This window comes from Lycium barbarum, chromosome 2 (assembly GCF_019175385.1).
Source record: "Lycium barbarum isolate Lr01 chromosome 2, ASM1917538v2, whole genome shotgun sequence".
Taxonomy (NCBI): domain Eukaryota; kingdom Viridiplantae; phylum Streptophyta; class Magnoliopsida; order Solanales; family Solanaceae; genus Lycium; species Lycium barbarum.
The window spans coordinates 142,234,516-142,258,800 of NC_083338.1; the positions used below are offsets into that span (position 1 = coordinate 142,234,516).

Below are 24,285 nucleotides of genomic sequence, written 5' to 3' on the forward strand. Positions count from 1 at the left end.
GGCTCATAAATACCCCCTTTCACCTTTTGGTCTAAAAATACCCTTAAGGTTTGTTTTTGGCTCAAATATACCCCTCAAACTAACAAAGTTAAAGTTAACTCTTTTAAAAAGTCAAATGACATTTTGTGATTGGACACATATATTATTTAATTTAAAAATTTAAAAATATGAACAAAACTGATTTTTTTTTGCATTTCGTGAATTAATCAACGAAATATGTTTTTTTTTTTTGTTTCTTTTTTGCATTTCGTGAATAAAAAAACAAAATAGGAAATTATATATTTTTTTTTGCATTTCGTGTATTAAAAAATGAAATAGGATAAAAAAATTAATTTTGTTCATATAAAAACAAAATTGGAAAATATATTTTGTCCAATTTTCCAATTTCGTTTTTATATGAACGAAAATAATTTTTTTTATCCTATTTCGTTTTTTAATACACGAAATGCAAAAAAAATAACATATTTCGTTGATTAATTCACGAAATGCAAAAAAAAAAATCAGTTTCGTTCATATTTTTTAATTTTTTAGTTTTTAATTTTTAAGTTTCCACACAATTTTTTTATAAAAAATATGTAAATTACGGAATTTTATTATTGACAATTTTTTTTTAAATCTGGAATTTTAAATTACTGGCAATTTATTATTGGCAATTTTTTTTTTTAAAATTACGGAATTTTATTATTGACCAATTACAAATTGCCATTTGGCTTTTTAAAAGAGTTAATTTTAACTTGTTAGTTTGAGGGGTATATTTGAGCCAAAAACAAACCTTAAGGGTATTTTTAGACCTAAAAGGTGGATGGAAGGGTATTTTTAGACCAAAAGGTGGAAAGAGGGTATTTATGAGCCTTTTTCAATAGGTTAGGGGTATTTATGAGCCTTTTCCGATTTCATAATTAGCTAATCATTAGGTACATAGACTCATGTAAAAGCGAATGTAGTAGTAGTACTTGGAGTAATATTTAAGCTATATTCAATTTTTCACAAATTATTTAATTTGTAATTGGTAATAGTAAATTTCAAACAAAGAATATATGCTCCTCCGCTGTTTTTTCTTCTGCTCCTCCTTCTTGTCTTAGATGTTGATTGAATGATGATTTTAGCAATAGAAGTGCGAATTGCTTATTCGATGTTGGCATGGGATTTAATGAGGATTATGTATCTAGCTTACAAAAGTAAACACTTAAATAAATTACAACATAATTCTTTGAAGTACAGTACCAAATACTACAACATTGAGTTAAAATATTTATTCTCGTGTTTATATGGAGGAATCTTACACTAACATCCTAATAAGTCTTTTCTATTGTTTTGTTTACCTCTTCTAGATCCTATGCAAAGATGAAGGGCAAGGAGTGGTAGACTTTATTTCAATGTGCTAATGATCACCACTAGAATGACCAGCAAGAATGCTTAGATTGAGGTCTAAAGTTAGGCCTAGTTCCAAACATCGAACATACAAGTCTGAAGTTTTGGACTGACATGTCGAACTTCAAGACAATGTATGAAGCTTTGGATTGCTAGGTAAACATTAGACATTAGGTAAAGCTTAACTTTAAACCTGTATATCATGAGTTTGTAACTTCATATTCGGATTTTTTCAACTTCAGTCCCGTAGGTATTAACTTGATTTTAAAAGTGGTCAAACGTACAACAATTTATAAATCTCGACTATGACTTAAATAGCGGTCCTATATTCAACTATCTTTGCACTTCGGCGAATTGTATGGGAGAAATAAAAAAATTACTATTCTTTTAATCGCTAATCAAGATTTAGCTACCTTTTGAAAATTACTAATAAACTGTAACCACTTTTTAGTAAGGAAACACCATTTGGATGATAATACTCCTAAATTAAAAAAGCAGAAACCTTTAAAATTTTGGTGCAATTTGAAATACAATGCTCCAAAAAATGTTCCTGGAGTTTAGAACTAATACAGTTTGTAACCACTTTTTAGTAAGGAGACACCATTTGGACGATAATACTCCTAAATTAAAAAGCAGAAACCTTTAAAATTTTGTTGCAATTTGAAATACAAAGCTCCAGAAAATGTTCCTGGAGTTTGAAATATGCCGTTCAAACTCCAGAATTTTTTTATAGAGTTTCAACTTTTATAATTTCAAAATTCAGGAATTTTCATGGAGTTCATTTTTATAAGTTCGAATCCAATATATTTACTAACTCCAGCCATGACAAGTTTTGAAATTTCAACTGTATAAAAAATATTTATAGTAAGGCTTGTTCGAACTCGAGAACACTGTTATGGAGTTTCAATTTGACATTGTACTTGAGTCAAATAAAAATATCATGATTTTGAATAATACTCTTCACATTATTTCACTCGTGATACTTTTTTTGAACTCCAATGTCTTGAGCTCGAAAAAGGTACCATGGATGATACATTTCACTCATGATACTTATCTTAAAATTTAAATGTTTTTCACTATCTTACTCATGGTACCTATTTTAAAATTTTATAATTATTTCTCCATGGTACCTATTTCAAACTCCGTGAGAAATCGTTCAAACTTCATGAATCGTACCAAGAGTTTGAAGTTTTATAAGTTCAAACTCTATGGCCAACATATTGTCTTGGAGTTCACACATATCAGAGTTTCGAATTCCTACAGGGTGCTTGAATTGTTTTGTATAAAAAATGGCTACTTTCAAATTTATTTGAAACGATGACTAAACTTTCATTGCAAACTCAAAAACTTACCATCACATCCCATCTAATCTTCGCCGGCTACACTAATTACTTTGATTTGGGACATATGAATATGCACAGATATATGTTGTATGCTATACATGTGTGTGCATCCAAAGTAAATCCTAAATCTGAAGTTCACATAAAACTTGTGAACAACAGGAAATCCCTACAAATAAATGTCAATGTGTCACCATTTAATTTCCAAGAAGGAATAATTATTTGGCATATCTATCTCTAAGAGGTAATTATTGATAATAAGTACCTTTTAATTTATTTATATTTAGTAGCTACAGTGATTTTGTAAATTATCATTCATAGCTTTATCAAAATACATTAGTTTTATGGCATATATTTCTCCCTCATTCTTCGCTTCTCCTCACCCCCCTCTCTCTCTCTCCCTCGGCCAGATCTGGTTCCGTCACCGCCGGTCATCTTCTACGATGGAGCTCTACCGGAGCCCAACCAAACAATCGTCTCTCTCTCTCTCTCTCTTCCCTTTCTCATCTCCCAACATCAAATATGGCCGAAAACTTCTTCTTCCACCACTGCTTTTCACCCTTAAACACCATCGCCACCCACCGTCAGATCTAGATCCGAAATCACAAAGTTGCGATCAATCTATTACGGCGGCGAAATAATGGAGGAGGAAGATCGGAGGCGTCATCGGATCTGGATCTGATGGAGATGCCAGAAAGCCATGGCTTCTTCCTCTACCACTGTTTCATTCAAATCCATGGCTTCTTCCTCTCCACCACTGCTGCTGGAAATTCTGAATACAGTCTAATACATCAAAAATATGTATATATGATTGTATTTTTCTTTGAATGAATTTAAATACATGTGTATATGAATCAATTGTTGTTGTGAATTAAAATACGGGTATATCGCAATAATGGCTGAATACTTATGTATCTTAAATTTAAATATATGTAAATGATTGTATTTTTCTTTGAATGAATTTAAATATATGTAAATGATTGTATTTTGATTTGAATGAATTAAATACAAGTGTATTTTAAATTAAACGCATTTGAATCATATGTATTTGAATGAATCATGGATACTGAGTTATATGATTCATGAATGAATACATATGTATTTGAATCATGGTTGAATACATATGTGTTGTTTGACTCATAAATATACATACATGTGGTTTGGTGGGCTGTTATTTGACTCAATTTTTCAAATACGTATGTATTCGGATGTATTCAAGTGCTGCAGAATCTTGCAGACTTACAGTTTATCAGTCAGATAAAGGTGTATTTGACTGTATTTATATACAGCAGAAACTTGCACATTCAATGTGTTTCAATTTGATAACAATCTAACAATTTTTGTGTGTATTTGAATATAGTCGAATGCACACAAATACAACGCCTGTTGCTACAAATAGTAGCTACAAAATGTAATTTTAGAAAAGATAGCTACAGATTGAAAGTAAGCATTAAAAGATCGGAAAATGGCATAGTAATACTTGTTAAGATCCTATATATATTACAAAACATAATGATATTTTTTCTTATTTACAAAATAAACCAACTTAAGTATAAAACATACCAGATCTGAAAAATTAAAAGCCCACCCTATTCCCTATATTATGGGCGGAAAACAAAAATTCCTTCCGCTTCTCGTTCTCCTCCAATAATTGAGGGCTTCAAAAAACCCTGACTTAAGTGAATCTAGAATTCCTAATGATCTTCGACGATGATGAAGATTTCTCCAATAGCGACTCCGATGACGACTTCTAAGAAGACATGGAAGCCCCCAAGAAAGCTTGCCTTCTCGCCAGCAAGGATTTTGGTGACTTCCTCATCTTCCACCAGCGATATCGGCTGTTGTATGGCTCTGCGATGAAAAATTTGGAACCTTACTCAAGATAGTTTTTATTAAGTTGCCCTTTCAAAAACATTTTTTTGCGCGGATTACCTTCATTTGGGGTGGTCTTTAATTTTTGCACTTCAAATTGGTGGTCTTTAAGTTTTTCCCTTCGCCTAATACCCCGAGGTTGTGGGTTTGAACCCCAGCTCAGTAAAAAAAAAAATTGCAAGGCAGAATTTTGCAAAATTCTATCGATGCAAATTCTGCCTTAAGGCAAAACTCTACCTTGCGAATCCAAACTCTACATTGTGATTTTTTTTTAAATTTTTGACTGAGTGGGGGTTCGAACCCGAAACTAAGAGCTTTTTAGCGAAGGACGAAAGTTAAAGACCACCAATTTGAGGGACAGAAATTAAAGACCACCCCCAGTGAAGGACAATCCTGCAAATTACCCTTTCAAGAATGGCCCTAGTAGATCAGAGCCCGTTACTATTATATGAGGCCCAATCCAATCACTTAAGAGGAACTAAAGAACCAAAAATCGTAAGCCAATCAAACGTACATCAGTAATAGGCCCAACTTTAACTATGAAAACGACCCGCAAATCGTAGACTGAAATGCATGTTAACGAAATATTCTTTATTGATAAGCACTAGACTAAATTATCAATAGGGAACTGAAAAAAAGATAGAATTTCATGGGCTAACAATTGGAATATAATTTCTTTACAGAGTGGTCATTTTTAATTACAAAAGGAAATTTATTTGGATGTTTCTTCCATATATAATGCTTATTTGGAACAGATTCTTTTTTTTTTTCGTCCTTCAATTTTACACTTCAAAGTTATCATCTTTGAAATAGAATCCAAGTATATCGTAGTCACGAGTACAATGCGGCATCTCGTGTGCGTTACACTATCATTTTTGACAGATAACAAGAATAACTTTAAAATTTTGTAGTCATAAGCTCATAGTCATAGACTTCTTGGAACAAGCCATTATCATTTGTTGTACCATAGTGATCGTCTTCCACTCTTCCTCAACAGGAATATAAAAAAGGGTGTTGCTTTTCACATGTTAATATGAAGTAACGGGAGGTAGGTCCAACTGAACAATAGTTAATGAAAATCATCAATTTAACGTGGTGAAACTAGTTCAAATTGTGACCTGGTTACCATTATCAATACAAATCATAAAACTTCTGAACAACACAAAATCCTATATAAAATGTCAATATGTTTGAAAAGAAAGAAAGAATGAAATGAAAATATTTCTACAAATACATCAAGAATGGCCGAGTACTGGAAAACAGGCCCGAAAGAACCCAATTCAATTGTTTTAAGATTAACCAAAGACCCAATAATAGATCATCAAGGCCAGCTTTAACTATGAAGATGACTGCAAATAATACATCGATATTTCATTTAAATGAAATATTCTTTATTGATAAGCACAAATTCTCTATATATAGGGAAGTGGAAAATAGGCTAACAACTGGAATATATTTTCCTTGAGGAGGAAGGCTTTTCAAATACAAAAGGGAATTTGTTGAGCTGACACATCAATTTAAAGAAAAAGATTCTTTTTTTTTCTCCTTTTATTTTTACGTACCAAAGATATAATAATGTTGAAGATGTATATGACCAAAAAAATAATGTTGAAGATGTAGTAGAATTAAAGATAGTACATAAATAGTCGTGATTATGCGGCATCTCGTGTGCGTTATCTTTATCATCTTTGACATATAGCAAGAACAACTTTTGGAATTTTGTAACCAAATTGTCGTGGACCTATTTTGAAAATGTGAACATATATACAGATGTTTTATTCGTTCTTGGAACCAGCCATCGTCAATTATTGTAATGTAGTTGTCCTCGAGTAGGATAAAAATGATTATGGAGGTTTTAGACAAACGATTTAGATGAAGAAAGAAACGACAAACATAATATAGATATACAAAGTAGATTAGATGGGGTGGAATATCACTTAGCGGATACCTTTAAATTTCAAACTCGTAATACTATACAGTCAAATTGAGACGTTTTATTCCTTGTATGCCTTTTTTAGCGTCACTGTGTTTCTAGACTATCTAAGAATTTAGTGCCTAGTGATATTAAAATAGTCGAAAGTTAAGCTACAAAGCTTCGGATAATGAAGTATTTATAAATAGGACTTCTACTCTAACAACTTGTTTGTGAACTCAAAGTCGAAATTGGCTGCAAGGATCATATTGACTAAAATTTCAAAGATTCCGGGCTCTAGTGATGCAATGATTATGAAGAATCTAACTGTCTGCAATATAAAATCCAAATCACCATTTTTTTTTTCTAAGTTCCAATTTCACTTTAGCAGGTTATTCATTATATAACCTTTTCCAATTGTTCCTTGTATTACTTTATAGGCCAAAGTGTGTAAAGGTCCTTGAAATTTGTCCTTGTTCAAATAGCGTGGACAAGACAGCCTAACCTATGTAATTGTAAACCTTTGACAAGTCCTTGGTACATGTTTTACGGAGTAGATATTGGACACTGATTGTAAGTTTACCAAATTGTCCGACAATAAGTTGTGGCTAAACACAACTAAGCCACAAATTAAAGAATCTTGTTCTTCTTAATTGCAGTATCTTTAAAGACTTGTGCAGAAGGTATCGACAAAGGAACGGAATCTTTTTAAAAAATATCTGTCTGAGACATGAATCTCTAATCTCTACATAGAAGATATTTGTAATAGTAAAGAATAAAGATTATGACTAGAGTTCTTCTTTTCTTAGTTTTGATCTTAATGATATCATTTGCAGTCATACAAATATATCTAGTTTGTTTAGATAAGTTTTTTTTTTTTTTTAAATTTCGTGCCTAATCAAACATAGCAATATAAACTAGAACGAAAGGAATAGTGATGTTTGGTGAGGGGTGTTATCTTATCGTATCTCTCACTTAAACTCAAAAGTCATGGATTGTTCATGAAATGTGGGCTTGGGAATAGTGGAGAATGGAGATCAGTGGGGGGAGGGGGCTCAAGAACCCGTGACCTCTAATAAAAACTCTCATTTTGTGAAGTCAATTTATGCAGCAATTTGGACAATGGCACGACCACTTGAACGACCCCATTTAAGAATTTTTGTCTGTACGTCTCTTGAAGGTCACAAACGGTTACTCCATTGTATAAAGATCCGTTTCTCGACCCTTATTTGAAGGTTTCCTTTCTTTATCATATTATTCATATGCTTCACTACTAAATTGTCAATGGCATGGGTCACTGCCCTGTGCTCCTGTTTCTTCTGATGGCAACATGTCCCTCTTTCACCATTTATTGTTTCGTCTTTCTTACTCCATTTTGTTGATCTCCTACCATTGGCAATTCATTTCAAATCGCATCTTAGAATTTAGAGTTGGTTTAAAATTGCTGAACTTTTGATTAATATATGCACGACCGTATTTCAATTTCTTTTTCACTTATATATAACATCGAAGTTAGATGCATATTCGATGTCTACACCAGGTCAACCACACCATTGAATACATCAAACAATCTTACTTAAGGTGTTTCGACCAAACAATGGTTGTACTGAGACTGAGATGAATGAGATTACTTCAACCTTAATTAGAGGTCTGTGGTTCAAATTCTGGGAATAGAAAAATTCATGGTAAGGAGCATTTTTCCTTTAATTGACTTTATGCGACATGAATGTGGACAGATCGGACAGTGAATTCTGGATATCATATGATTATATAAAATAAAAAAGGATGTATGTGAGTTGTTTAAAAGCAAGTCCAGGTTATACTAATTCCTGATGGTTCTACTAATCTTCCTAAAAACTCTAGCATTGTATATCTATCTAGTCTTTGATTAGTCGAGCCGGAGAGAATTTCACTTGTCAAATTAGGCTCATTTATGAAATCCATCGACATTAAATCTTAATTACGTGTATTTGAATACATTGTTCAGTTGTATCCAGTCTTATTGATGTCACATATATTTGACTGTATTTGAATGTATTCGAGCTGTCGCGAAGTTGAATGTATTCACATATTTGGTTCATGTATTTTGGTATAGCTAGCTATCAATGTGTTAGAAAAATAATGTGGTTCGTTGGGTTTGAACTTGGGCGGGCAGGAGCAGAGCCCACACCCAATAACCACTCCAGCCACGGCCGCTTGATGTATTTTATTATAGCTATAAATGGTAATTTACAAAATCACTGTAGCTACTAAATTTAAATAAATTAAAAAATAGTCATTATCAATAATTACTTCTTAGAGGTAGTTATGCCAAGTAGTCCTAATTACTTTTGCTATTCTTATATATGGTATAGGGAGTAATTAGACCTATAATATATAATAGATCGATCTCTTACAAATTCAGGTTTATTGTTATGCTCCCTGCCTCCCTCTATATGTCAATACTGAGAGATATCTTTTATTATTCCCAAGTTGGGCACCAACGACTAAAGACCATTCTGTTCTGAAGTTTGTACACATAAAGTATTTTTAATAATATTACTAATTACTAATAGTTTTGCCGACTACTGTTATATTTTTCAACTTGAGACCAAAAAGACAAACTTTAGGAAATGGGACTGTAGAAAATGCTGCTTGAGAAAATTTTGGCAGAAGATAGAGACTATCACTAATTCAGTAAAGTCCCATATTGACTTGTGACAAGGGTGGTTATTGAAGAACGGGTACAATCTTTTTAGAAGTTGCAAAATGCAGATAGAGAAAAAAGTCTACTAACAACAAACACATGGAGTGATTGTTAAGCAATTTAAATTATATACATTGATCGATTTTTTATTCCAACACATTTATCATCTCTGATCTCACCAAATACAAATCATATATATTTGGAACCACTTGATCTTTAAGAGTGGGGTGAAAAGGAAATATGAAGATAAAAGAGGAAATACATCGAAATCCCCCTCAACTTGACATGTTTTTCAAAAAGACACCTAAACTTTGCAGGAATTCTATTACCCCTAAACAACTCCAAACTTATATTAATATGCCCTTTTTAACTCAGTCTCAGTTTGAAGCAAGAAAGTAGCTTCACGTACCAATTACTGACTGCCACGTGTCAAAGTGCCAAAAAATATAAAAGAAAAGAAGAAAATGACCATTTTTCATTAATTATTAAAAAAAAAAAGGTCCCCCCCCTCCCTCTCTCCCCACCTCCTTCTCCCTTTTCCCTAACCTTCTCCCAAATAAAAATGGCTTCTTCAATTCCTTTCCACATACAAATTTTATACCAACACACACTTATATATGACACACAGAGAGAGCGGGAGGACAATTTTTATTTTCCATTCTATTGTTTTTTTTTTTTTTTTAAATTTGCACTGCACCACCGGAAAAAGAGATCGTTGGAGTTGTACTCATCGGAAAATTTCTTAGGCCCGCTCTCTTCAAATTCTTCTACACTTTCAATCATAGTCATTGTCTTCAGCACACCCATTTCATTCCCTACTAATTTACTCCATCAAAGTTGACTATTAAAGAGAGAACAAACATTTAAGAACATTCACCAATGAAGGCATAAAGCCTCAATGAAGGATAATAGAGAAGAAGACAAAGTTAAAACGAAAAAAAAAAAACAAAACAAAACAATCAGACGAAGGAAAGAAGAAACGAAAACTAATGGAAAAAAATGGATACACAACATTAACCCCCTGTTTGGATGGTGGTTTCCCGTGATTCATTAATGTATGATTTTCTAGGAAATCATGTTTGTTTCCGTTGTTCTTAAAATTATGTGGTATGGTGTTGTAAACCCGTGGTTCATTCCATGGTTATATAACCATGAAAAATCCCAATTTTTGAAACCACGAATTTGGTGGTTTTCCCGTGATTACGTATTTCATTTCTCCTTATACCCTCCACCATCCACCACACCCCACCCCACCCACTACCTACTTATTTTTTAAAGTTCCTATTTTATTCTTTACCTGAGTTTTATTAATATATTTAAATTATTTCTAATTAAGAGTTAAGGGTATTTTAGTAAACTTACAAGTTATTATACAGTACCATACAGTCAAACCAAACAATACAAATGTTATTAAACCACAACAAACGATACAGTCTATCCAAACATTGTATTCATTAATACAGTACAATACAATACAACACCATACTGTACCATACCATACTATACATTAATGAACCACGGGAAACAACCATCCAAACAGAGGGTAAGAAAGAGGAAGACAAAGGAAAAAAGAAAAGAAAAAAGGGAAAAAAGTTTTAAAAAATCAATTTAATAAAAAAAGTCGTGCAAAAAGATCTTTTAATTTGATTTGCTGAGCTATATCACTCTCTCTCTGCCACGTCGGCAAAAATGTGGTATTAATTCCATTTAAAATGGGTTCTGGGGGGGGGTTTAGGACCCCCGCAAAGTTTAGGTGTCTTTTTAAAAAAACGTGTCAATATTATGAGAGGGGTTTCGATGTATTCTCTCAAGATAAAATAACACACCCATGCATGAGAACAACTTGAGATAATTAACTAATTAAGAAGAATCAAGAGCACAAGAACCTTAGTTAGGTCCGCTTTTAATTACATTATTTATGGTTATATAAAAAAGAAATTTGTTCACATTTTTCAGCCACCCTTTTTCACCAACTCACACCTATTTTTATCCTTAGTTTGATACTCCATTTCTAGTTTGCTTTTAATGGTCGAAGGTATATAACTTGGCACGTGGGATAAAAGTTAATGACTTATGATTAGATGGGATAACATTTACATACTCTGTGCATTCAGACACTTGGTATGTTTCAGAACTACCTTGGTCAATAAAATAAAATAAAATAGTCCAGATAAGGGGCATATTTAGGAGACAAAAGTTATCCAATAACTTATGTGATACATAATCATTCATACCAAATATGGGAATTGGGATTTGATTCCAACACTTTCATACACCAATTTTGACGGACTAGAAAATCCACCTTATACCATCTCCATTATCAAGCGGCCCTTTGTATTCTCGAAATGACAGCCATCTTTAGTTTCACGAATAAACTGTAGAGAAAATGAAATTTTGTACTTGTTGAGAATATTGAGAATATAACTAAGCAAATAAAATGTGTTTTCTCTAACAATTTAAACTTTTAGATGAGATGGTCACACGCTTTAACATGATATCAGAGCATACCCACATGTGAGGGGGCGTACTCAGAATATAACTAAGTAAATAAAGTATTCTCTCTCTAAAAGCTTAAACTTTTAGATGAATGGTCACATAATTCAGCTAAAAACAAGTCATTTCACTAAAGGGAGTCTAATTAATTAATTTTGTGATCCTTATTGTGTCTGAGTCAGATTAGGATTTTCAAAAATCTTTTTTTGGTGAAAGTAAAACTTACGCGTGCATTTAACTAAAGATTTTACCAAGAAAAGCATGGGCTATAAAAGGGTAAAAAATTTACCTGCACCGATTTTACATCAAATCAATGCAATTTATTGTAGTTAAGTGATTTAATAAAGTGAAAATAGACATTAATAACATGGTTAAGTCATACTTGTGTATATCACACATATCATGCATTTATTGAACTAGTGAATATGTTCACTCGCGCGGTTAAAAAGAAAAATTGAAATGTAATTGAATAATCTATGCAATGGAGTAATTTTTATTGAAAATAAAAAAACATCCTTACTTTCTATAGGATCCTTTTACATAAAGTTGGTGAGTAACCCTACCTTTTTCTCTTGACGATACAAGTTGAGCAGTAATCAATTAAATAGTCTAACCCTGATTTTTTTTTTTTTATAAACTCATGATCACGAAATAGCACATACAACAAATATTGCTTACGATGAATATATATGAATTTAGAATCCATGTGCGATCTAATATACTTGATAATGGCTATGTGACAATTTCTCAGATTGTATCTCAAAGATTCATTGCAAAAATACAACTTCCTAACGATTGAAAAATAAAAATGGTAAAACTAATTCTTAAAGAAAATCGAAGTTATATCTAACCATATAACTCTCTCATTTACATAGACAAACAAAATGACAAAAGATATTGAGAAATTGTAAAATATAATTTGAGTAATTAAACTTGAACCCGCTTTAGGGCATTGAAAATATATATAAAACGGACTTTAACTTGCATCTTTTTTGTCACCTTAACTTTTCCTTTTTTTTTTTTTTCCCTGAACTCAAAAGATAATTATCACAATAACTAAAAGTGAATTAATGACATTGATCTACATGATTTTTAGATAATATAGGATAAAATAATACAACAATATAATAGGTTAGAACACTTGTACAAGGTGAAATCGAGTTGACCATCATTTTTCCTTTTTACTGGATAATCTTTTGAATTGATTTGCGGTTACAGTAGTCTTTATAGGAGCTCCATAATTTAGTGCCAAAAAAAATATATTTGTTGCCATAAAAATTCACTTAATTATGCGGAGAATTTTCATTATTTTGGTTCATATGAATTTTTTTCATTGTTTTAATTTTATCAAGAAAGGAAAAAGAAAGATGCAATATAAAAATAAAAAGCACCTCAGCCATCAAGCTCTTTGTTTTCCAACCCAAAAATAAAAACCAAACCCAATTTCATTTCTCCTCCCCCACTGAAAAATATTTCGCAGTAGAATTCCTGACCTATCTGTTCCCCCTCTTCTCTGTCATATATTGAAAGATTGAGCCACAACCGTTAGAATAAAAAATACAATTGATTAGTACTGTACTTCATCAAGTTTTACATACATTTTGTGAGCTTGTAAGAAGGTCATATTGCGACCTTCACAATGCCGAGAAATGAAGCTCCACCTTCATAGCAATGGACATCAAAATTTGAAGAGTGACTCCATCTTCTTTGCAAATAGTCTTCCACATAAACGATTGGCTCATTGTTGTTATAGAGTTTTGGTATAATATTCTAATTTTAAGGCATTTCTTGTTGGATTAGGTCTCAAATAAATATAAAAAACACCTCGGAAAAGATCTTAGATACATACCGCAAAAGACAAAATTTAGCTAAAATAAAGAAAGTAAGAAAAGAAGAAAAGAAACAACCTATAATATTGAATAACAATTTACAATAGAACATATTTTGTAAGAGAACAGAGGGGAAGGAATCTGTAATGTTACACGAGGAGGGAGATGTTAAAACTCATAATATATAAGAGTTAATAGAGGATGTATTTGAGTAAAGAGGATTAGTAATGTGTCCGTTACAAAATGTTTGAGGTGTAATTATCTATGAGTTAATAAGGGTACTACTTGTTACAAGAATCGGAACGATTGAATTTTTTTGTGCACGACTACACCCACGGAGAAGGACTGAAGAAATCTTAATTTGCTTTTAATGCAAACTCGGTTAATTAGCAACAAGATCATGTACTACGTGGACTGATATGAACATTTATTTTGTGAGGCTTTTTAAGCCATTTAGCTAGTAGATTATTCATAAAAAAAAAAAAGAAAAAAGATAAATAGGAATGATGATCATAGAGAGGTGTTAATTAGCAACAAGATCATGTACTACGCGGGCTGATATGAACATTTATTTTGTGAGGCTTTTTAAGCCATTTAGCTAGTAGATTATTCATAAAAAAAAAGAGAAAAAAGATAAATAGGAATGATGGCCATAGAGAGGTGCCACATCACCTTATTTATGCTTAGCTTTATATTATATATAGATTGGTGTAAACTACCGATATCGATAATTTACGCTATAAAAGATGTCATTTCCTAGTAATGCGATTTTCTCAGGGAAAATATATATTGATGCCTTTTACCACTGAAACAATACTTGCTCACACAAGTATCAATGTCCGGCAGTGGCGGACCCATGTATAACTTTTGGGTGCTCCAGCGCCCATTAAACTCAGTCACGGAGTGTATAATTGTATAGAAAATATAAAGGAAACAGATATAAATAGTTAATAGAGCACCCCCGAACTCAAAATTCCTGAGTCCAGCACCTCCGAACTCAAAATCCTGGGTCCGCCACTGATGTCCGGTTATTTTTTTGGTCACACAATAGAAGATGGCGGAGGAATATCAAGTTTGCAGCCATAATTCAGTCTTTAGGTAACTGCCGATTTTACATTTGGTAATATTATCTATTTTACGTGCAAGGATTCTGATTTTTCACATTTGCACTCATAATAAGCTAATAAGCTCAGCTCTATGATCGTCCCTACAGCGGAATAGCATGATTTAATTTCTACATCAGCCTTTGGCATTATGCTAAATGATAAAGAACTTGCATAAACGTTCTAATCTTTTCCAAGATTTGTTTCTGTTTTGAAACGCGTTTATAATTGACTGCATGTTGTCACTTACCTGCATGTGATGTATAATGTCTTCAAAGAATCTTCTTCTTTTCTTCATTATTGTTATGTGACAAAGTTAACGTCATTATTGCTAGAATCATCTGCATTTTTTTGTTTTTTTTTTCTTTCTAATTATTAACCACTTGTCATGATATAATAGTATTTTAAACTTGATATATTTGTTGTTCTTGCTAGTTAATTAGACGTGATAGGATCTACAGGGTTGACTCGCTTGACCGCATCAGAGTGTGTTGTAATAGATAGTGATAGTATTAATACCTTTGGTTTATGTAGTTTATTTTTAAGATTTTTGTACATATTATGAGAAAACATGTAATCGTCTTAATTACAAGTGTATTCGTCTAATTTATCATTTATGTATCTCTTAAATATTTGACTTTATTAAGACCACTAATTATATTGGGGCAGTATCGATAGATTTAGAAAAAAAACAGTAAACGTTTTTTTTTGTAAATAATTACGTCAAATATTTTAAAATAAACTTACTTGCCAAACAGACGAGGAATATGGATCGGAGGTAGTAATTTTCTTACTGTACTTTGACAATTTCTCAAACAAAATGGGTAAAAATGTTGAACTTGTTTCTACCCTCAAGCCCCTTCACTACATTATGACTAAGCGTTCCATTGGCTTTCCTAATATTCTTAATTTCGAATATTTGGACCTTAAAGTTAGCATTAATCAAGCAAGCAATCATTTGGAATAAAATACCTCCTCTGTCCCATATTAGTTGACCACTTTCTCTTTTACACGCCCTTTAAGAAATCATAAACAAAAATATATTTTTACTATGTTACCCTTATCTCTCTCCAATAAATTACACTCTAATCAATATTGGTTACTTTGAAAAACAACTAATGTTAAGGATAAAATAGGAAAAAATTAATTAATTGTATCTTGATTTTGTAAATGGACAAGGACAGATATTTTTAGTAATGTCGCCAACTAATATGAGACAGAGCGAGTAGTTAAGACTATCAAAGAATTCCTAATTCGTGGTGTCTTATTTCTTGTCGAACTGGCCTATTTCAGTCTAAAAGTTCAACTTCTCACTTTACTTTTACAAGGATAAATAAGAAAAAGATAAGATTATAATTCTTATATTCTGCTTCATGAAATTATAAATGAAACTTGTAAATCTTTGGAGCAAAATTGGATGTACAAGTGGAAATTAATCATAGAGACCATTCTAGGTAGAAATATTCTTCTTCATTTTTGTGGTCAAAACACCAATCAATTGAACTATTGAAGTAACTAATGAGTAAGGGAATCCAAAACTCTTAGTCTGGTCGTGTTCATAAACAATTTTTTGAAAGGTTTATCCATATTCTTTTGTTCCAAATTCTTCAAAACGTGTTTAATATTCCTTTTTAGTGCTAATTTAAGATAAGTTGGAACGAGCCACTAAAAAAATGAAATTTCCGAAAAGGTGTCATCTTTATCTTTGTGCATGCACCAAAAACTACCTTTTTTCAAAGAAAAAGATAGTCCATCTTGGAAGGCCAATATTGTTTCCCGCCACAATTAGCGCATAGAAATTTTAGCTAAAGAAAAAAACAATTTCTCCAGATTCTAGACTCTAGTGCTCCATAACATAGAAGAATTTTCCCTATCTTCACCCCAATTTTATATATGAAGTTTAAATGTGACACTCACAGACATTGATGGTAGTAAATTAAAGATAGTCATGTCATAAATAATCTATCTATGAAAAGGATTAGAGGTTTAGAGTAGAGACATGCCGATTACTTTAGTATAGCAACACAAGAAAATGTTTAGCTACATCTAGAGTAGCTATAAATATAATTAGTGATGAAACCATGAATTTATATAAGGAGATTATCAGTGGCGAAACTGTGATCCCTTCACCAAAGGTTGATAGGCCCCCCTCTATAGTAAGTGATATTAGTAATCTAAAGATAAGGAGTTACTTGAACAGGCAGAGTCAGAATTTTTAAGTTTATGATTCTAGCTAGACCACAAGTAATTCTTTAAGCCACCGATCAGTTCTGCCAAACCTCTAGCTAGCATTATGGCTGCTCCACTGCTTACCTGCTATAACAAGTTACAATGCAAATAGTTTTATACCGTCAGTATGTAAGTTAAATTTGTCTTCAAAGTCTTTCATAAAAGAAAGGGGTATATAATACATTGATCATCTCGAATATAAAAAAGTGGTAGAATTAGAGTTGTTGGTGAGGTTTTAGGAGGGAAATTTACGATGTCACGTAACCTATACTATGATGCCTTTAAGGAACTAACTGGGAAGGAGATCGATGTCTTCCTCTTGTCATGGCAATTTAAAATTGGTAAAGAGACCGACCAAATTCATCAAAGAATACAAAATGACTGAAAAAGTAAGATAAGAGACAGGAGAGTCAACTAAGGATCTCTCCTCCCTCTTTCTTAATTTCTTACTCCATCCGTTCACTTTTACGTGTCTACTTTGGATTTTTTACGCAGTTTAAGAAATAATAAATGAAGTGCATAATTTATCAATGTACCCATGTTAATTGATGCATATTTTTATTGGATTTGAAAAATGATTTGAAGTGAGTAATTAATATTATGGAAAAAATAGGAAAAAATAAATTGTTTTTTCTTGATATGCTAAAAGTGACAAGTAAAAGTGAAAATTTATTTTTAGAATATTGGTGAAGTAAAAGTGAACAGAGCGAGTATTTTGCAAAAAATGTTTGTTCAAAGTTTTCAATGGATGGAACAGCACAAATGTTTCATTTTCAATGGTTAGGACTAAATGCAAAAAGCATATTGTGGGGACCCTTTTTCTTATTGGAGGGGGGTGGGGGTCTTGGTGATGATATATAAGCACATTCGAGGGTGCAAAATAAACACCATCATTTCCTTGGCCTAAAATCCATATAATTACACTCAAATTCCCTACTATAGTATTTTAGGTAAAGATATCACAATATCTTTAAGTAGTATAGTTTTTCTAATTCTTCCACTACTCTTGGCTCCAAAAACTTTTGGCCCTTTGACCTGATTTTTTTTTTTAAAAGTCACTTATTGCCCTTGTCTTGATACTTGATTGTCCCTCTCTTCTCTTTTCTTATATATTCCATCTTCCTTAACCATTTGTACAACTTAACTCCTAACATCTCACAAAATAACAGAGACACACACTTGGGAAGACACTGAGAGAATATGGCACCTGAATTTCAGAAGAGCACCATGTACGCCTCAAATGAACTCGAAAGTGGAGACGTTCAGAAAAACTTCGATGATGATGGACGCGAAAAAAGAACAGGTAAACATATTGCAAAATACATAATTTACTTAGTGTTGTTTTCAGAATCATTCGGACGGGTTCTCCCATGAGTCCAACTAAAACATATCACTTCTAGTTTCAAATCATTCATAACGTATACATAAACTAACTCATACTTAATATATTATGAACCCACTGGTTATAGATTCTGAATTCGCCTTTAACTGTTATCTTTCTTATTTGCAGGGACGTTGTTGACTGCGAGTGCACATATTATTACTGCTGTGATTGGTTCTGGAGTGCTTTCTCTAGCATGGGCTATAGCTCAGTTAGGATGGGTGGCTGGTCCTGCTGTTCTCTTTGCTTTTTCTTTCATCACTTACTACACTTCTACCCTTCTTGCCGACTGCTACCGTTCTCCCGGCCCTGTTTCAGGAAAGAGAAACTATACGTACATGGACGTTGTCCGTTCTCACTTAGGTACTGTCATAATTATGACACTGTCAGTATATAGAAGTTAAATTCTCACGAAAACATCAACATAGTGAATTTTCTGTTTTTTCCTTTGTTTCCATAATTTCCAAGACGGGTATTTTTACAGATAAAATCACTTAGAATAATGACTGAAATTACGCTAGAGATCACTTGGGTGTTAATGGGTGTTTGACATTTCCTTGATTTTTTTTTTCTTTATGGTAAAAACAGGAGGTTTTAAGGTGACACTGTGTGGAATTGCGCAATATGCTAACCTGGTCGGAGTTACCATTGGATATACTATTACAGCATCTATCAGTATGGTGTAAGTATAAAAGTCTTATTTTTAAAGAAAACATTGCGACCTTTCTGTCAATACTTTGACTAATCTGATCTTATGACAATGACATAACTACTGTATTAAATAATGATATTGTCATAGTCTTATTTTCTTGTGTTGTTAATTAATACTAATAATGATTTTGTGTCAATTTTCAGGGCTGTAAAGAGGTCAAATTGTTTCCACAAAAATGGCCATGAAGCTAGCTGCTCAATTGATAGCTATCCATATATGATCATATTTGCAGTAATTCAAATAATTCTTAGCCAAATACCAAACTTCCACAAGCTTTCATGGCTATCCATTCTTGCTGCCGTCATGTCTTTTGCTTACGCATCTATCGGTCTTGGACTCTCCATAGCCAAAGCGGCAGGTACATATTATCTCGCCTACAAGATTAAATATTTTACAATATTATACTATTACAAAGTACCAAATCTTGATTTATGTGGTGTATTTTGACTGTCCATGAAGTTTAAGGAAGAAAGATTTAAAGCTTGTGATTCAAAACAAATCATTTATATTTAATTGTGTGTTTATTAATTATCTCTCATTAAAGGTTTAATGAAAAACTTAAATTCTTCCAAATTATAGAGAGAGAATATTTCTTCCGGACAAATTAAAAAGAAGACGCATCACATAATTCGGAACAAAAAAAAAGTATCATTTTTTATCAGGTTAGTAATTAATATTCATCATATGATTCATTTATAATTATCTATACAAGTTAATGGTATATATTATTTCAGAGTGTGCGAACTTAAACTCTTGAGAGTAGTTGCCTGGATCTTTGTACTTTGTGGTTCATAAAAAGAATTGTCCACAATTATACATATGTGTTTTATGTGTAGGTGTAGGGCATCATGTGAAGACAGGCCTAACAGGGGTGGTAGTTGGGGTGGATGTATCTGGAACAGAAAAATTATGGAGAAGCTTCCAAGCCATTGGAGATATTGCTTTTGCTTATGCTTATGCCACAGTTCTCATTGAAATACAGGCAAGCACCTTGATGATATATCTTTTAATATTTTATTACGCCTATTTGATCTTTATTGTTTGCATGTGAAGTTGCATGAATTATGTGTAGCAAATGCACATGCCCCCCTACGCACGCTTCAACCCCTACTGTCATGCTCATGGCTGAAAGCAAAAGTAGCCGTCCCGTAAACGAATCTAGAATTAAATTCACTGAACTCAAAATGAGTACTTTTTTTTCCCCCAGTAAATGAGTATTTGTATACGTACCAATCTTTTAGATGTATACATATAAATATATATATATATATAGATGGAGAAAAAAAATAATGAATTCAGTTGAACTGACAAGGTGCAAAATTTGATTTAATTTGATTCTGACTGACTTTTTTATTTAAAAATACAGCAGAAACTTGAAAAATGCGCTTATATCCATTAAATATGTGTTTCAGTTTATGTGACACATTTCTTTATTAATATATTTCAAAAAGAGCTATACATTTCTAAATCTAGATACAATTAACTTTACACTTCTCGCTTTGTCTTTAATAAGTTTCAAAAGTTCTGTAATCAAGCAAAAATATCACAACTTTTTAAATTTTTTAAATTCCGTGTAAATTAAAATTATATTACATGAATTGGAACGAAGAGTGTATCCTTTTGTCATTCAATTTTGTACAAATTGTTGACTCCCCAATGACCTGCTATACCCCACCTATTAATTTTCACCCAAACAAAAATCTGAGGAGCTCAGTTGAAATGTGTGCCTGACTAATTAATGAAGCGTTGCATGAGTTATCTATCTTTAGATATACTCGTGTATACGGTATACTTCGACAAATCTCTTTTATACTAGCGTTCGGTAATCAGTGTGTAGACAGTAGACAGTAGTCAGCCACATATTCGGTTTTGTAGCATTAGGAATTAGGATTGGTCCATATTTCACTATCAATATATATATACATATATAGTGTTAGGATTTCACAAATATCAAGATACTAAAGTATTCCCTCCGTCCTTGTCACCTTAATCAAAAGAAGACATATTAAGAAATCAATAATGCAATGTGAAATTTATTAAATTACCCCTATATAATAAAAATAAATTACTTTTTTCTCTTGATTAGAGCATGCACAAATAATAATTCTTTTGACATTGGAAATTCAATAATATCAAGTTACTATGTGGCTTACCAATCATCATTTAGATGTTATTTTAACTTGTCATTTTTTGTCTACGGGTAGAGTTGGAAAAACTAGCTAATTTATGTCTTGATTTTTTAATGTGACACTTATTATGAGATAAATTTTTTGGATTAAGATAAACATTTATTATGAGACGGAGGAAGTGTCTTATAGCGGTCTGCTTCATTTGAAAATTGTCTTTCAATAACGTTAAAAACCATTCATTCTTTATCTTTTTCTCTTTAACTGAGAACCACAGCAAAAACTGACGAGCGTTGTTTTTTTCTTAAAGATTTACATTAGACTAGTGGACCACAGAATATGTAGTTTTTATGATGTTTAAAGGCAGAATAGTCGTATATTATTCCACATGGACCATGACTTTGGGTCGCAGATTCTTTAGGCCTTTTCACAAAAAGAAAGTGAAAGCCCACTATCACGCTTCTTAATTCTTATTCGTTCCATAACAACCATCCCTTTTTTGTGCAATTATCCGATTATGTCAATTTTTTAGTATTGTGACATCTTTTATTGTTTGTCATAGGATGTAATTAGAGCAAGAATTATTTCAGTGGTCACTTTCTCTCACTTCATGATAATCAAAAAACCACAAACACCTTTACAACAACTTGTTTGGAATTTTTCCCAAATCAAACAATCTTGTGGTCAGACTTGGCAGAATGACTAAGATTTTTTAGATAAATGGCTAACAGAATTTCCTTATAATGAAAGATTTACTAGATCGGCAGAGCCAGTAACTTAGACCAAATGTACATATAATAAACTTTAAAATCCATAAACTTTAAATTTGGATCCACCTCTAGATTGTCTCAGGCATTTGACACTCAATGTACCAGAGGACACAATTTTGAAATTCGAATCAGCAAACGAACAGGGAGACAGTGAGAATTGAACACACACTTAAGGACAGACACCTAAGCATAGGTAGCGAGAGCAATGAGTTCTCATAGATTTTTCGCACTCACTAGTCACTATACCAGTGGACACAGTTTTAATATAGTTACGATTGGTTATAGGTTAAATTGTTCGAACTAACCAAAGATGTTGTCACACCAGTGTCGAATAATCCAAAAAATGGACTACTTTTGGAAGATCGGGCTCGCAACTAATAACATTTTTGAAGATTTCAAACAACATAGAATATAGGCCCAACATGTCACAACTTTTTCACAATATTTAGATAGGTGATAATGCAGTCATATATAGATATATTATTGATTAATCAGCTCCTTAATTGCAGGACACGCTGAGATCATCACCTCCTGAAAGCAAGGTAATGAAGAGAGCATCACTAGCCGGAGTTTCCACGACCACCTTATTCTATATACTATGTGGTACCATTGGCTATGCAGCCTTTGGAAACGATGCTCCGGGAAACTTCCTCACTGGCTTTGGATTCTACGAACCCTTTTGGCTAATTGACTTTGCAAACGTCTGCATTGCCGTCCACCTTATCGGAGCTTACCAGGTGAAAATTCTATAAACCATTCTCATAAACCTGTTCTTGTACCTACATACAACATAATAATCTAACAATATAAGATATGTCATTGTTGCTTAGGTTTTCTGCCAACCTTTATATGGATTCGTGGAGGTTCGTGCCAATCAGCGATGGCCAGACAACAAATTCATCACCTCTGAACACAATGTGCGAGTTCCATGCTGTGGCACTTACAACTTCAACCTGTTCAGGTTGGTGTGGAGAACAACATATGTTGTAATTACAGCTGTCATTGCCATGATATTCCCGTTCTTCAACGACTTCTTGGGTTTGATCGGGGCAGGATCATTCTATCCATTAACCGTTTACTTCCCAATAGAGATGCACATTGCCCAGAGAAAGATTCCAAAGTATTCTTCCACATGGGTATGGCTAAAAATACTGAGCTGGACTTGCCTGATCGTATCACTTGTTGCAGCTGCTGGATCTATCCAGGGTCTTGCCACTGATGTCAAGCATTACAAGCCTTTCTCAAGTCAACAATAAGTATTCAGAATTGTTCAAATTAAATATGTAATGTTTTCAATAAGAAGTGTAATCCAAGCTGATCGGCTGTATGTTATTCTTGCAAATTATACAACAGTGCGCTTTTCTTACAAACTCTACACCAAGCACAAAATCAACCTGCAACCTGCCTTTCGACTCATTTCTCGTACTACAGAAAATAATCTAGGTCATCCAATCACTTAAAAGAGCAGACTTCATCTACATCTACCGCTCTGCTTGAATCTCAATATGACTTTATCAGTGACTAACAAATCAAAAGACATATTTGTTGATCAAGGTAGGCTAAATGAAACTAAGAAAAAGCAGTCTAAAAACCAACGTTTACACCTAGATAAGTGCGGAAAGACATCAGAATAAAACTATTCTGGGGAAAAAAGCAACAAATGTAGTTAACTTTTTTTAGGAGGTCGTGATTAGCACAAATGTTTTTACGAGCTATATTACATGGACTCATTAATATTGGATACGTATCAAATAGGATTGCGCATAAATATCCAATATGGGTACTTATAGTCTGTTTTGTTAATTTTGAATATTTTTTTAAAGGATCCGAACTAAGTATCCACATCCTTATCATAGAGGTTCAACATGGGTACGTTAATGCAAAATGGAGGATCCATGTTACACAGTTTAAAAGTCAAACTGAATCAAACAAAGCACAATTTGGGACAATAGCAGTTACAAAGCTGTTTGTATATTAGATCAGATTATTTCCCAAGAGATAATAAAGAAGCAACAACTCATTTTATGTAAAATTGGATGAAAACTCACGCCTCTTCTCCTGCAGCTCTATTCTTTCCTCTAGTCTGGTACACCTCCTTTGCACATGAAGAAGACAAATACATGTAAGTTTGGCATTGCATAGCCTCTTTCTTTCCTGTTCAAAAATATAAGTGATCACATTGCTAACGGTTAATAACTAAGCTGAGCAGATCATATTGACTAGCATTGAAATACCAACAAATATACCTTAAATAGTTCATCAGATGAAGAAACACATGACGGTCGTTTGTCCCCGAGCTGAATCCGTATCTGTGCCCCATTTTCAGAAGAAATCTGCTTATCACACTACCACCTTTCCTAATAAACAACCCATCTTAAAAAAGATAACGAAATTCCAAAGAAGCTCTTTTAAGAATATTTCCCGCACTTCTTCAGTAAATTTTCCTATTTTATTATGCCGA

General features: G+C 32.7%; 1 protein-coding gene across 1 annotated transcript; it reads left to right on the top strand.

Moving 5' to 3' along the window:
* Positions 1-17,723: 17,723 nt before the first annotated feature.
* On the top strand, positions 17,724-23,194 carry LOC132627696 (amino acid permease 6-like). The gene is made up of 7 exons (XM_060343232.1): positions 17,724-18,138; positions 18,346-18,579; positions 18,805-18,898; positions 19,072-19,286; positions 19,765-19,910; positions 22,334-22,561; positions 22,655-23,194. The coding sequence occupies exons 1-7, from the start codon at positions 18,036-18,038 to the stop codon at positions 23,078-23,080; spliced, it is 1,446 nt and encodes a 481-aa protein (XP_060199215.1). The 5' UTR covers positions 17,724-18,035; the 3' UTR covers positions 23,081-23,194.
* Positions 23,195-24,285: the final 1,091 nt, after the last annotated feature.

Excerpts from the sequence above, each read along its gene's own strand:
- LOC132627696 (XM_060343232.1), top strand. The coding sequence starts at position 18,036 with ATGGCACCTGAATTTCAGAAGAGCACCATGTACGCCTCAAATGAACTC. Across the intron at positions 18,580-18,804 it reads CGTTGTCCGTTCTCACTTAG|GAGGTTTTAAGGTGACACTG; the intron begins GTACTGTCATAA and ends TGGTAAAAACAG. Across the intron at positions 22,562-22,654 it reads ACCTTATCGGAGCTTACCAG|GTTTTCTGCCAACCTTTATA; the intron begins GTGAAAATTCTA and ends ATTGTTGCTTAG.